Source organism: Entelurus aequoreus, linkage group LG04, assembly GCF_033978785.1.
Source record: "Entelurus aequoreus isolate RoL-2023_Sb linkage group LG04, RoL_Eaeq_v1.1, whole genome shotgun sequence".
Taxonomy (NCBI): domain Eukaryota; kingdom Metazoa; phylum Chordata; class Actinopteri; order Syngnathiformes; family Syngnathidae; genus Entelurus; species Entelurus aequoreus.
The window spans coordinates 29,194,661-29,211,056 of NC_084734.1; the positions used below are offsets into that span (position 1 = coordinate 29,194,661).

The window sequence follows — 16,396 nt, forward strand, 5'->3', positions numbered from 1 at the left end:
ATCAACTAAGCGCACCTTTGTACATTCGCACACAGTATAAAACTTTTGGTGGTCAAAATGAGACAAAGAAGGAGTGGAAGATTTTACATGTAAACATACTGTTACGTAGCGGTCCACACTATGGTGAGTTCAAGAACCGCCAAATTTAGTAGGACAAAACGATGTTCACCGAATACTCTCATCAGTGAAGCATACACAAACATATTAAACAGTGGGCTTTTTAACAATTGGGAAGGTTTGTGTCATGTTTGTCCTCAAACAAAAAACATAGTAAAACAAAACAATTATTTTCCCCATCTTTTTCCATTTTCAATCCTTTTTTAAAAATGCTCCAGGGAGCCACTAGGGTGGCACTAAAGAGCTGCATGCGGCTCGAGAGCCGCGGGTTGCTGACCCCCGGTTTATACCTTCTTCGTCGTCGTCGCCATCGTTTTGTTTGGCCCACTGTGGGGACCACTGGGTTCGGGTAAAATAGATCGATGGGATTAGACAAGATTCTAAATGCACTTGAGGTGTCATGGCAGAACACTTTTTTTTTTAATTGAAAAATGATATATTTAAGTAAAAAAGTATTTTCAGCATCACAAAATCTAAACGCCTATGTAGACATTAAAATGTGAATACAGTAACAACAATCTGTCATTTGTTTTTTTTTGTTTTTTATAGCTATGATGTTTTATTTACATGAACATATGCCTGATAAAATGCTTTTTTGTATGCAATTTATATTTCATGAATGCTCTGGAATCCCAAAATAACATGAACATCCAAAACTGAAGACGCCCTTGTAGATGCTGGTCGCATGTTTTTCAAGTTTCGGGCTGGCTTTGTTCCACACACTCCCTGAGATTGAAATTATTCTTGTCTTTCAGTGGCAGTTCAGACCAACCTGGTCCCGCCCAAGAAGATGCAGCCCGGTATGCTGCAGTCCAGTCTTGTCCACGCCAGCGTCGCCACCATGCAGAACCCCATGGGGTGCACCCTGCCCCGGGTCTCTCGGCCCAGCAGCGTGGTGGCCAGCATGGAGGCTGACGGCTCAGCTCCTTTCACCATGATGAAACTGAAGACGGTGTTGGCGGTGTTTGTCGTGGTGGTGGTCTACCTGGTGGCCGGTGGGCTGGTGTTTCGGGCTCTGGAGCAGCCATTTGAAAACAACCAGAAGATCACCATCACCGCCGAGAAGGCAGCGTTCCTCCAAAAACACACGTGTGTGTCCCCGGACGAGCTGGAGGTGATCATCAAAGTAAGAGCGGACGCTGATCTCTTCCATCTTAGCCCCCCGTTGGGTCCATTAAGAAGTCATCTACTCAAAGCTGAGCTTCATATTGATCTGATCTGAAGTTAAGCTTGATTGATTCAGACATGTTGGCAGTGTTTATGTTACAATAACTCACTGTCAACATTTAGGAATTCACACAAGAACATCGAATCTGACCTCATTTCAGTTCCAGTAATACATTTCATTTGGCTCCTTGACAAAAGTGTTAAAATGCACACATAACCAAGGCTGTTGATGGGTACTGAATTCGGTACTTTTATAGACACCGACTGAATTCTGTCGTTACTAAACGTAAAATAGAACGTTCAATACATTTGTTGCACGCTCAAACACTTGTCGGACAAACAATCAGTCAAGCAGCATTCAGAGCGTACTCGGTCAGACTACCTCCTTGTAATGTTGCAGTTTTCAATGCCAACAAAGCAAGCATGCCTGATAGAAAACACTTAAAAGTACTGTTAGGCTCCACTTTTTTCAAAATGTGCTAGCTCGATGCTAATTTACATTGAATATGTCATTTACCGAATTTTCTGGACCATAGGGCACACCGGATAATAAGGCGCACTGCTGATGAGCGGGTCTATTCCGGGTCATATTATGATTTTTTTCTGAATGTAAAACGCTTCCTTGTGGTCTACATCAGTGGTCCCCAACCTTTTTGTACGTCAACGCTTGAAAATTTGTCCCACGGACCGGGGGGGTAAGTAGTAAATTTTTTTTTTCTTTTTTTTTTCTCATAAAGAAATACAATCATGTGTGCTTACGGACTGTATCCCTGCAGACTGTATTAATTTATATTGATATATAATGTATATATTGTGTTTTTTATGTTGATTTAATTTAAAAAAAAAAAAAAAATATATATATATATATATATATATATATATATATATATATATATATATATATATATATATATATATATATATATATATATATATATATATTTCTTGTGCGGCCGCACCAATCGGTCCACGGACCGGTGGTTGGGGACCGCTGGTCTACATAACATGTAATGGTGGTTCTTTGGTCAAAATGTTGCATAGATTATGTTTTACAGATCATCTTCAAGCCGCTTTCTGACAGTCGCTTCAGGATGCGCCATTTTGTGGGCGGTCTTATTTACGTGGCTTACCTTCGGCAACTTCTTCTCCCCGTCATCTTTGTTGTAGCGGTGTAGCGTGCAAGGACGGGAGTGGAAGAAGTGTCAAAAGATAGAGCTAAATAAATGAAAATAACATTGTGGAAAGGAAGCTTACATTCGGCCAAATGTAAGTAAACAAAGCTTACATTTGGCCAAATGTAATCTTCGTCTACTTACGGTCTCACAGATTCACGCTGGAAGCCAGTTGCGCAGAGTTGACAGGGTTTTTAATATGTTTTCACAGTTCTCCAACAGATACTTTTGTGTTGACTTTTCAGTCGCTCCAATCCTCCTCCTGCACCCGGTCGCTCACTGTTAAAGACAACAGATGATTAGATGAACACGTACCACCTGTGCAATCTAATCATCTGCCAGCTGTGTCTCGCCGTCAGCACATGCCACACCCCCGTCTGATGGCGCTCTGTTTTCAGCACCATGGACAGAGGCGGTGACCTTTACTCCTGCAAGTGCGCTGATCACACTCCTATTCCACAAACATAACATAACATAACATAACATAACATAACATAACATAACATAACATAACATAACATAACATAACATAACAAAACATAAGATAACATAACATAACATAACTGTTTTAATGACATTCAGACTTTACTTAAATCAACAACGGAGCAGCATCTCCTCATCCGTGGCTCACTAGTAAAACAACAACACCAGAAATGTGTCCCGTGAAAAACCGTCCGACCGGAATTCTCTAATAACTAAAGTTCCTTGGGTGAATAATGGAAACTCACTAGACCGGTATGTTTTAGCGCCTTCATAGCGAGTTTACTGACAGATATAAGTAAGAACTTTACATTACTTTATATTATAAATGGCAACAGCTGAGGATGAATGTCCCATAACAAGAAGATAGAGAAAAAGAAGAAGCTTATCGACTACGTTGTCGGCACGGACTACAAAGGCGGATGCGCGCTAATTTTCAGGACGTATGCAGATCCCAAATACAGATCAGCAGGTACCAGAAGGTAAGAAAAGTTGCTTTTACATAATATTGCGAAACAAAACGCCAGATAATATGTCTTACCTTATACACACACCATAATAATACTCGTACATTGAAGCACAGTACAATCCATCAAGCGGTGCGGCTTCATAGCTTACCAAAGTCATACTAAAACATTTTGATAGATTGTCGAGGGCCGTGTGTAATGTTCTGTATTTTCAATGGAACACATACAATTTTGGTTTTGTTTACTTGAGTCATATTGCAGTCTACACGTATCTCTTATATGTGACTGCCATCATATTGCAGTCTACACATATCTCTTATGTGTGATTGCCATCTACTGTTTGCGGATGACTCGGCCTTGCTGGTATCAGACAGGGACAAGTCACAGGTGGAGAAAATCTTCAGTGCTGAACTCTGTAGAACTTGCACCTGGCTCGCTGACAACAAGCTATCCATACACTTGGGTAAAACGGAATCCATCCTATTTGGGTCCCACATTAACCTTAAGCAAGTCAATGACTTCACCATAAAAGTGGGTGACATTGTTATCACCAGGAAAGATGAGGTCACCTACCTAGGTTCCATTCTAGAGGCTAACCTTTCCTGTGATAAAATGGCAACCAAGGTAATCAAAAAGGTCAACCAACGAACGAGATTTCTCTATAGAATATCCTCTCTGGTCAACAAAAGCACCATGAGGATTCTGGCATGAACTCTCATTCAACCCTTTTTCGATTACGCATGCACCTCCCGGTACCCTAGCACCACCAAAACCCTCAAATCTAAACTCCAAACATCCCAGAACAAGCTAGTCAGATTACTTCTAGACCTCCACCCCAGATCCCACCTCACTCCTACCCACTTCTCCAAAGTGGGCTGGCTCAGGGTGAAGGACAGAGTTAAACAACTTGCACTGAGCCTAGTCTATAAAATCCGCTACACCTCCTTGATACCGAAGTACATGTCAAACTACTTCCTTATCGTAAATGACCGCCATAACCACAACACCAGGGGGAGCTCCACTAACCACGTTAAACCCAGATTCCGATCTAACAAAGGTCTTAACTCATTCTCTTTCTATGCCACATCAATGTGGAATGCGCTCCCAACAGGTATAAAAGAAAGGGCATCTCTATCCTCCTTCAAAACCGCAATAAAAGTACACCTCCAGTCAGCTACAACCCTAAACTAACACCCTCCCCGGATTGTTAATAATCAAATGTAAATAATCAAATGTAGATACTTTTTCTTATGCCTTCTGCCCCTCTCTCTCTCTCTATCTCTCTCTCTCTCTTTCTCTCTCTCTCTCTCTCTCTCTCTCTCTCTCTCTCTCTATGTCCACTACTTGCTGTCCATATCCTACCAAGTCAGACCTACACTGTTCCAATATCCATTTCTCTGTTCTCAATTGTTGATGTCTGATGATAACAACCAAACCTCCCCCCCCCCCTCCACACCCCGGATTGTAAATAATGTAAATAATTCAATGTGATTATCCTGTGTGATGACTGTATTATGATGATAGTATATATCTGATAGTATATATCTGTATCATGAATCAATTTACGTGGACCCCGACAAACAAGTTGAAAAACTTATTCGGGTGTTACCATTTAGTGGTCAATTGTACGGAATATGTACTTCACTGTGCAACCTACTAATAAAAGTCTCAATCAATCAAAACACGTATGATTTCACCATGTACAAAGTAAAAAGCTTTGAGGTTGGTGGGCACAACCAAAGGCGCACTGTCTATTTTTGAGAAAATGAAAGGATTTTAAATGCGCCTTATAGTCTGAAAAATATGGTAATTGTATTTGTGTATTTAAAAAAAGGGCATCGAAAAGTCTTTCTAAAACTCCAAACTCATTTCCATGGTCCTCATCCATGCAAGTAACATTCCACATCATCTATATACTCCCACAATAATGTAATAAACTCTTGTGTTGGACATACTTTGCCAATAAATGTGATTCTGATATATAAGACGCAAGCTTTGCCTGTCTTCTCTTCGCAGCACTCTATTGAAGCTGTGAATGCTGGTGTCAGTCCCGTTGGAGATACCTCTTATAATTCCAGCCACTGGGATCTGGGTAGTGCCTTCTTCTTTGCTGGGACAGTCATCACAACCATTGGTACTCTCATGTTTGCTAAAAAAGACTTTACTGTGTTTGTTGCAGAACACAATTTATTGTGTGTTATCTTTATAGGTTATGGTAACATTGCCCCGAGCACGAAGGGGGGAAAGATTTTCTGCATTTTGTATGCAATATTCGGCATCCCACTGTTTGGATTCCTGTTAGCAGGGGTTGGAGACCAGCTAGGTACCATATTTGTGAAAAGTATTGCCAAAGTGGAGAAAATGTTCCGGGTGAGTGCCATTTTTGGTGTGATGATTTAGACATGTGTAACACTCAGTAACACGATACTCAAGTTTATATCACATACTTTTTAGTCATCTTCATTGGGGCGGCGTAGATCGGATGGTAAAGGGTTCCAAGTAGGGTTGTACGGTATACCGGTATTAGTATAGTACCGCGATACTAATGAATCATATTCGGTACTATACCGCCTCTGAAAAGTACCGGTACACCACCCCCCGTCGTCGTCACGTCGTGTCATTGCTGGTTTACGAGCAGAGGAGCATGTTCGGCAGCGCACACACACACAGAGTACTTACAAGCAAGCACAGTGTGTAGACAGAAAAGGGAGAACAGACGCATTTTGGCTTAAAAACTAACAAAGGTGAAGTTATAACACTGAAACGCCCTCAGGAAGAGGTGCTTTAAGACATAGCTAGCTAGCTAGCGGCTAAAGTCCATCCGCAGTCCGCAGTGTTTTAGCTACTTTTAAATCACTAATCCTCGCCTCAATGGCGACAAATAAAGTACGTTTCTTACAAGTATCATCCCTGCAGGACGAGGAATAGCTAAACATGCTTCACTACACACCGTAGCTCACCGGCATCAAAATGTAAACAAACGCCATGGGTGGATCTACACCTAACATCCACTGTAATGATACCAAGTACAGGGGCGTATCTAGTCGATACTACTATCATTACATCGATATTTTTTAGCATCACAAAATCTTCTTTCGTTTTTAAAAAATGTATATTATGTTTATAAACTCAGGAAATATGTCCCTGAATATGACCAATGTATGATCCTGTAATTACTTGGTATCGAATCGATACCTACATTTGTGGTATCATCCAAAACTAATTTAAAGCATCCAAACGACAGAAGAATAAGTGATTATTACATTTTAACAAAAGTGTAGATAGAACATGTTAAAAGAGAAAGTAAGCAGATATTAACAGTAAATGAACAAGTAGATTAATAATTCATTTTCTACACTTGTCCTTAATAATGTTGACAAAATAATAGAATGATAAATGAAACAATATGTTACTGCATATGTCAGCAGACTAATTAGGAGCCTTTGTTTGTTTACTTACTACTAAAAGACAAGTTGTCTTGTATGTTCACTATTTCATTTAAGGACAAACTTGCAATAAGAAACAAAATATTGGTATCGGGACATCACTAGTTCCAAGTTCGATTCCAGCTTTCGCCATCCTGGTCACGGCCGTTGTGTTTTGGGCAAGACACTCCACCCACCGTGCTCCCAGTGGCACCCATACTGGTGTATGAGTGTGCAAAACTCCCTTGAAAAGGAGAATCCTAATCTCAATGGGACTTACATAAGTAAATAAAGGTTTAAAAAAAAAAAAAAAAAAAAAAGTTTGTACTTTTTAGGGGTTACATACCGAAGTGTTCGGCCCTCAATTACGGGACAATTTTTATCGCCCAGGGTGAATGGTAGATACGACACACCTTTTTGAGCTGCACGTTTACGTTGACCGGGGGGAGGAGCTGCACAGTGTCTTGGCATTCCGTGGATCTCCAAGGCACAAAACATAAAATAACAAGGTCGCCTGTTCACCACGTCGGCACGTCACTTAGCAGGCTGCTACTGTGCTCACAAATGCAGTCTTCAGTGTGCTTGATCATATTCTAAAAACCGGAAATCACGCAACATGTTACAGCATATAGTATGTCAGCAGCCAAAGGAGAACACTTATTTACATATTAATAATAATTAAATATGATTATAAATTTATGATATATGAAAATAATACACACAACTTATTATTGAATTGTAATGTGCACAAATAATCTCACCACTGATGCTACATCTAAATTATTTTTTTATTTTTATTAATTATTTAATAGAATATATATATTTTTTTTAAGTCAATATTTGTCTGTCCTCAACATCTGCCTTATCTACCTAAAAATTCAGGCACAAATGTAACTGCATAAGGATGCAGAGAAAAATAGTGCAGCAGGAATTGCACAGAAAGCAAAACAGTGAAGCGCAGGCAACATTATGCAGCAGGTCGAGTTCTAAAACAAAACAAAGCAAGGCATAGTGATCCTGTCCTGTCCTTTGTATCTGGCTGGATAATTTACAAAAGAAGTATCCTAATTGGCAACCAGGGAAAGGTGAGGGAGCCAGCGCTCAGACCAAAGAAGTGGTGGCAAATGGAGGCTAATGGAACTAACAATAAGACCGCTGGACAGGAAATAATACAAAATACTAATGATCAAGAGTGGATTTGTGTGGTCTCTATATCCTACTTTAAAAATAATACAGATTGCTCTTTTCTGTAAAATAAATAAAGTAGAGATGTCCGATAATATCGGCCTACCAATATTATCGGCCGATAAATGCTTTAAAATGTAACATCGAAAAATTATCGGTATAATTTTTTTAAATTATCGCTATCGTTTTTGTTTTGTTTTTTTTTGTTTTTATTAAATCAACATAAAAAACTCAAGATACACTTACACTTAGTGCACCAACCCAAAAAACCTCCCTCCCATATTTAAACTCATTCACACTCATTCACACAAAAGGGTTGTTTCTTTCTGTTATTAATATTCTGGTTCCTACATTATATATCAATATATATCAATACAGTCTGCAAGGGATACAGTCCGTAACACACATGATTGTGCGTGCTGCTGGTCCACTAATAGTACTAACCTTTAACAGTTAATTTTACTCATTTTCATTAATTACTAGTTTCTATGTAACTGTTTTTATATTGTTTTACTTTCTTTTTTATTCAAGAAAATGTTTTTAATTTATTTATCTTATTTTAATATTTTTTTTTAAAAAGGACCTTATCTTCACCATACCTGGTTGTTCAAATTAGGCATAATAATGTGTTAATTCCATGACTGTATATATCGGTTGATATCGGTATCGGTAATTAAGAGTTGGACAATATCGGAATATCGGATATCGGCAAAAAAGCCATTATCGGACATCCCTAAAATAAAGGCATCATGTTGCTGTGATATGTATTTCCCCATATTTCTGCACAATAATTGAAATAAGGTTGAATAATTGAGCAATATAACATTCTCATTGTGTTATACGGGAAACTGTATTTAACCTTGTTCAAAATAAATAAGCTTTTAGATACTTTATTTGTATATGTTAGTTATGTCTATTCTAGTTTAAAAGGTTGAATATTTGCTTAAAGTTATCATAATTTTTGTACACACCAGTTATATTAATTGTTTTTTTAAAGATTTTTTGAACTCTAATTCCAACTTTATGCATATTTTCCATTCCATTTTTTTAACGCTGTTTTTTTTCATTTTTTTTCATTTTTCAATTATTCCAGTGATTTCTGTGGGGGTTTTTTCTTACTTTTGGAAACAAAAATAATACAGTACCAACAATTTCCAACACATTCATTTATTTATTACAGAGCATATTACACCAATTCATTCCTGTCGTAGAATAGTAAATTATCTCCAATAGTGATAACACAGTAATTTGTGTGTTTGTGTGTGTGTGTGTGTGTATGTGTCTGTGTTGGATGGCTTCTGCAAACAGAACAAACACAACCAGATCAGTCAGACTAAAATCAGAGTGGCCTCGACTCTCCTCTTCATCCTGGCGGGCTGCATTCTGTTTGTGACCATCCCAGCTGTGATCTTCAAGTACATCGAAGGTTGGACAGCGTTGGAGTCGACATATTTTGTTGTCATCACCCTGACAACTGTTGGAATAGGAGACTACGTGGCAGGTGAAGACTTCTTTATTCTATGGAAAATAACAACAAAAAAACCAGAGTAAAATTGCTTCTGTACCACGATGAGCATACTTCTGACCGTTAATTGAAAAGCGTACTTGAACTTAAAAATGAGCATTTTCTGTATTACAAGTGGAATTTAAAAGATGACATTAAAACATTAAACATTTGCCATTCCTTCCAATGTTAATAATTGATCTAGTCATTTAATTGAGGATCTTTTCCCCCTCCTGCAGGTGGAAACCGCAGAATTGCATACCGCAAATGGTACAGACCACTTGTGTGGTTCTGGATCCTGGGTGGTCTGGCGTATTTTGCGGCTGTGTTAAATATGATTGGCGACTGGTTGAGGGTGCTTTCCAAAAAGACCAAAGAAGAGGTATGTATGTATGTAAAGGCTTATTAAGAAATATGTTTAGAATATAGAAAAATATTGCAATGTACTGTAAGAGTTTGTGCCACAGTCAGGCATGTCCAAACTTTTCCACCAAGGGGATGTGGGGGCCATTTTGATATTGTTTTATTTTGTAAAAAATAATGCTCCAAATAGACATTATATATACTGCATCACACTGTATTAAACAGCGTTGAAGCTGAGCGTCCATTGATCTCAATGGAGGAGCATGGAGTGGGTTGTTAGACAGCATCAATACTAGACAATCATTGAATAAATGCTTGGCTTTGTCCTGCCCATCGGATGCTTCGCGTTTCTGGAAGTACAAAACCCGAAACCAGTGAAGTTGGCACGTTGTGTGAATGGTAAATAAAAACAGAATACAATGATTTGCAAATCCTTTTCAACTTATATTCAATTGAATAGACTGCAAAGACAAGATACTTAATGTTCGAACTGAGAAACAACATTTTTTTTTTGCAAATAATCATTAACTTAGGATTTAATGGCAGCAACACATTGCAAAACAATTTTTACCACTGTGTTACATGGCCTTTCCTTTTAACAACACTCAGTAAACGTTTGGGAACAGAGGAGACCAATTTTTGAAGCTTTTCAGGTGGAATTATTTTCCATTCTTTCTTAATGTACAGCTTAAGTTGTTCACCAGTCCGCGGTCTCCGTAGTGGTAGTTTAGGTTCATAATGTGCCACACATTTTCAATGGGAGACAGGTCAGGCCAGTCTAGTACCCGCACTATTTTACTATGAAGCCACGTTGTTGTAACATGTGCACAATGTGGCTTGGCATTGTCCTACTGAATTAAGCAGGGGCGTCCATGAAAAAAACGTTGCTTGGATGGCAACCCGTGTTGCTCCAAAACCTGTATGTACCGTTCAGCATTAATGGTGCCTTCAGAGATGTGTAAGTTACCCATGCCTTGGGCACTAATACACCCCCATACCATCACAGAACACATTTTCACTTTGCATCAGTCCATCTTAGATGAGCTCGGGCCCAGCAAAGGCGGCAGCGTTTTTGGGTGTTGTTGATAAATGGCTTCTGCTTTGCATAGTAGAGTTTTAACTTGGAAATACAGCTGTAGCGATGAACTGTAGTTACTGACAGTGGTTTTCTGAAGTGTTCCTGAGCCCATGTGGTGATATCCTTTACACACCAATGTCGGTTTTTGATGCAGCCTGAGGGATCCAAGGTCACGGCCTTGCCGCTTATGTGCAGTGATTCTCTGAACCTTTTGGTGATATTACAGACCGTAGATGGTGAAATCCCTAAATTCCTTGCAATAGCTGGTTGAGAAATGTTGTTCTTAAACTGTTTGACAATTTGCTCACGCATTTGTTCACAAAGTGGTGACCCTCGCCCCATCCTTGTTTGTGAATGACTGAGCATTTCATGGAATCTACTTTTATACCCAATCATGGCACCCACCTGTTCCCAATTTGCCTGTTCACCTGTGGGATGTTCCAAATAAGTGTTTGATGAGCATTCCTCAACTTTCTCAGTCTTTTTTGCCACTTGTGCCAGCTTTTTTGAAACATGTTGCAGGCATCAAATTCCAAATGAGCTAATGTTTGCAAAAAATAACTAAGTTTACAAGTTCGAACGTTAAGTATCTTGTCTTTGCAGTCTATTCAATTAAATATAAATCGAAAAGGATTTGCAAATTACTGTATTCTGTTTTTATTTACCATTTACACAACGTGCCAACTTCACTGGTTTTGCGTTTTGTAACTGTGAAGAGGGCATGACCTCGGCTGGCCTGGATGCTGAGCTTCCGCATGATGATTGGATGATCTTACTGAGCCTGAATCCCTTTTTAATTGACAGCAAAATGAACGAATCACAGTTTTGAAAAGACAAAAAAACACTGCCAGAGCACTTTTCAAGTTGCGTTCCGTTGCTATGTGTATTTCTGGTCTTGTCACCTTCTCCCGGCCAGAAGGGCGACACGGCAGTGCGGCTGGATCAAAAGAGACGTCGGAGACGCTTTACTGAACTAAAAGTTGCTTTGTTACAAACGAGCGTCCTTATACAGGACTGCAGTTCCTGGAGGAGGTCAAGCCAAAAATGAGGCACTCCTAACTTGGAGAAGCCAAACCATCAGTTTTATATTCCTCCTTCCTGTATTTGGGTGTGTGCTAAGTCCGCACAGCACACCCTGACCATAAAAGGAGATGTTTGTGTGTAAGTGTCTGGAAAGACAACAGATGCAGGTCATATCTTAGATGCTGACATTAAAAGCCTACTGAAATTAAATTTTCTTATTTAAACGGGGATAGCAGATCCAATCTATGGGTCATACTTGATCATTTTGCGATATTGCCATATTTTTGCTGAAGGGATTTAGTAGAGAACATCGACGATAAAGTTCGCAACTTTTGGTCGCTGATAAAAAAAGCCTTGCCTGTACCGGAAGTAGCGTGACGTCACAGGTTGAAGGGCTCTTCACATTTTTCCATTGTTTACACCAGCAGCGAGAGCGTTTCGGACCGAGAAAGCGACGATTACCCCATTAATTTGAGCGAGGATGAAAGATTTGTGGATGAGGAACGTGAGAGTGAAGGACTAGAGTGCAGTGCAGGACGTATCTTTTTTCGCTCTGACCGTAACTTAGGTACAAGGGTTCATTGGATTCCACACTTTCTCCTTTTTCTATTGTGGATCACGGATTTGTATTTTAAACCACCTCGGATACTATATCCTCTTGAAAATGAGAGTCGAGAATGCGAAATGGACATTCACAGTGACTTTTATCTCCACGACAATACATCGGTGAAGCTCTTTAGCTACGGAGCTAACGTGATAGTATCGTGCTTGAATGCAGATAGAAACAAAAGAAATAAGCCCCTGACTGGAAGGATAGACAGAAGATCAACAATACTACCAAACTCTGGACCTGTAACCACACGGTTAATGCTGTACCGCCTGGCGAAGCCTAGCAATGCTGTTGCTATCGACGCCATTGAAGCTAACTTAGCTACGGGACCTCGACAGAGCTATGCTAAAAACATTAGCTCTCCACCTACGCCAGCCCTCATCTGCTCATCAACACCCGTGCTCACCTGCGTTCCAGCAATCGACTGTGCGACGAAGGACTTCACCCGATAATCGATGTGGTCGGCGGCTAGCGTCGGATAGCGCGTCTGCTATCCAACTCAAAGTCCTCCTTGTTGTGTTGCTGCAGCCGGCCGCTAATACACCGATCCCACCTACAGCTTTCTTCTTTGCAGTCTCCATTGTTCATTAAACAAATTGCAAAAGATTCACCAACACAGATGTCCAGAATACTGTGGAATTTTGCGATGAAAACAGAGCTGTTTTTATTGGGATACAATCTGTCCCAATACTTCCGCTTCAACCATTGACGTCACGCGCATACGTCATCATACATAGACGTTTTCAACCGGAAGTTTCCCGGGAAATTTAAAATTGCACTTTATAAGTTAACTCGGCCGTATTGGCATGTGTTGCAATGTTAAGATGTCATCATTGATATATAAACTATCAGACTGCGTGGTCGGTAGTAGTGGGTTTCAGTAGGCCTTTAAGCTAAACATGTAGTCTCTTCTCACGGATAGGGCCATCACCATTGCATACCAAGGTCCAACTTTATTGTCTTTTCTTCTGCGAGAACTAATCCAATCCACACACAAATATCAACACTAAAGAGCATTATGTTATCATGTGCCTAAACATGAAATACCTACTAGTTAAACTGGTGGTTAGCTTTCTCCATGATGAATATAAACATTCACCATATGCAATACATAATGAGTTAAAGGCCTACTGAAAGCCACTACTACCGACCACGCAGTCTGATAGTTTATATATCAATGATGAAATCTTAACATTGAAACACATGCCAATACGGCCGGGTTAACTTATAAAGTGCAATTTTAAAATTCCCGCCACACTTCCGGTTGAAAATCTCCTTTGGATATGATTTATGCGCGTGACGTCACAAAATGCACGGAAGTGTTTGGGCCCTATTGGACACAAAACACAAAGCTCTGTTTTCTTCGACAAAATTCCACAGTATTCTGGACATCTGTGTTGGTGAATCTTTTGCAATTTGTTTAATGAACAATGGAGGCTGCAAAGAAGAACGTTGTAGGTGGGATCGATCGGTGTCTTAGCGGCTAAGTACAATACTTACAGCAACACAACAAGGACTAATTACCCTGATAGAAGACGCCTAGCTGATGCTTGCCGCCAAACCCACGGATGAAGTCCTTCGTCGCGCCGTTGATCGCTGGAACACAGGTGAGCACGGCTGTTGATGGGAAGATGAGGGCTGGCTAATGTTTTATCATAGTTCTGTGAGTTCCGGCTGCTAAGTTGCTAAATTAGCCTTAGCATCGTTAGCAACAGCATTGTTAAGCCTTACCAGGCTGAGAATTTTTAACCATGTAATTACATGTACATGGTTTAATAGTATTTTTGCTCTTCTGTCTATCCTTCCAGTCAGGGGTTTATTTATTTTGTTTCTATCTTCATTTGAGAACGATGCTAGCACGTTAGCTCAGTAGCTAAGTGTGTCACCGATGTATTGTCTTGGAGATAAAAGTCACTTTAAATGTCCATTTCGCGTGCTCGACTCTCATTTTGAAGAGGATATAGTATCCGAGGTGGTTTAAAATACAAATCCGTGATACACAATAGAAAAAGGAGAGAGTACATAGTTCTGTTAGTTCCGATTGCTAAGTTGCTAAATTAGCCTTAGTGTCGTTAGCAACAGCATTGTTAAGCCTTACCAGGCTGAGAATTTTTAACCGTGTAGTTACATGTACATGGTTTAATTGTATGTTTGCTCTTCTGTCTATCCTTCCAGTCAGGGGTTTATTTATTTTGTTTCTATCTTCATTTGAGAACGATGCTAGCACTTTAGCTCAGTAGCTAAGTTAGGCTGACCATACGTCCTCTTTTCCCCGGACATGTCCTCTTTTGAGGGTGTGTCCGGGGTGTCCGGGCGGGGTTTCTTAAATGCCTCAATTGTCCGGCATTTTGAGTAAGGGTTGCGTGAATTTTCAATGTACGTCTTGGGCAGGGATCGGCAACCCCTAACAACTAAATAAAGGACGTGCCGTGATGGCACTGCATATATTATCCTCTGTTACTTGCACAAACAGCATGCCAGCCCGGCCTCATGTTGTATGAAGCTTTAACATGCACACGTGGGAGACAGCAAGGCATACTTGCTCGACAGCCACACAGCTTACACTGACGGTTGCTGTATAAAACAACTTTAACACTGTTACGTTACAAATATGCGCCACACTGTGAACCCACACCAAAAAAGAATGACAAATACATTTCTGGAGAACCTCCGCACCGTAACACAACAAAAACAACACAACAAATACCCAGAATCCCATGCAGCCCTAACTCTCTAACCTCAACCGACGCACGGAGGGAGGGGGGGGGGGGTCATGTATGGGGGGGTTTGGTGCTAGCGGGGCGTGTAGACTGGGAGAGTTAGGGCTGCATGGGATTCTGGGTATTTGTTGTGTTGTGTTTATGTTGTGTTACGGTGCGGAGGTTCTCCAGAAATGTATTTGTCATTCTTTTTTGGTGTGGGTTCACAGTGTGGCGCATATTTTTAACGTAACAGTGTTAACGTTGTTTTTTATACGGCAACCGTCAGTGTAAGCTGTGTGGCTGCTGACCAAGTAAGCTTTGCTGTCGTATTCGTGTTCAAGCTAAAAATGCATTCAACATGCGCTGTTTAAGCAGGCTGTAAAGGCAGTGCCATCACGCCCCAATCTTGGGTGTCTCCTGGGAAAAGTGGGAGGATTGGCAACTATGACGCTGTTGAACGCCATTCATGTAAATCTCGCGGGCCGCACTAACTTTAAACTGTCATATTAAAGTGCGGGCCGGGGCGCGTGTCTGCGACACATGGTTTAAACATAGCACAAAGCAATAAAAAGCTTTGTATACAGTGTAATTTAATTTAAAATTTCAAAAGAGTTTTGAGGCTCCCATTGTTTTCTTTCATTTGTGAAACTCGTCAAAATGGCTCTTTGAGTGATAAAGGTTGCCGACCCTAGACTCTAGGGTTAAGTTAAGAAGGGGTTAAACAAAACAAGCTGTGAAGGTGCGCACGCAGAAACATTGGTGAGGGAGGGGCAGAGACACAGAGCGAGAGAGCTAGTGAGTGGAGACAGACATGAAAACAAGAAATGCCGAAAAGTAAATGCAACTTCACGGATGATTTGCGGAAAAAGTATTTGTGTTTTGGTCCTGGCCGTGACACATGGGAAGCAGAATGCACTGTGTGCAAAGCAGGAACGTGTATGTCTGTGGCAAATAAAGATCTACAAGCCCATATCGACACTACAAAGCACAAAACAGCTGTGCAGGGCGAGAGCTCGTTTATGACAACCTTTTTCCAAAACACAACATAGAATGTGAGATATAACAGAATAATGCATACATTTGTCATTTGTTTTCAAAACGCT

General features: G+C 40.3%; 1 protein-coding gene across 3 annotated transcripts in view; it reads left to right on the plus strand.

Annotated features, from left to right (window-relative positions):
* Positions 1-16,396, plus strand: part of LOC133647789 (potassium channel subfamily K member 10-like) — a 29,095-nt gene that overhangs the window by 10,404 nt on the left and 2,295 nt on the right. For 2 of the 3 annotated variants that reach the window (XM_062043485.1, XM_062043486.1), the window contains 5 exons: positions 873-1,243; positions 5,420-5,537; positions 5,613-5,773; positions 9,322-9,514; positions 9,757-9,899. In XM_062043485.1, coding sequence (XP_061899469.1) covers positions 873-1,243; positions 5,420-5,537; positions 5,613-5,773; positions 9,322-9,514; positions 9,757-9,899 — 986 coding nt within the window. The remainder of the gene's footprint in view (positions 1-872; positions 1,244-5,419; positions 5,538-5,612; positions 5,774-9,321; positions 9,515-9,756; positions 9,900-16,396) is intronic. The other variant, XM_062043487.1, reaches the window with a different exon arrangement.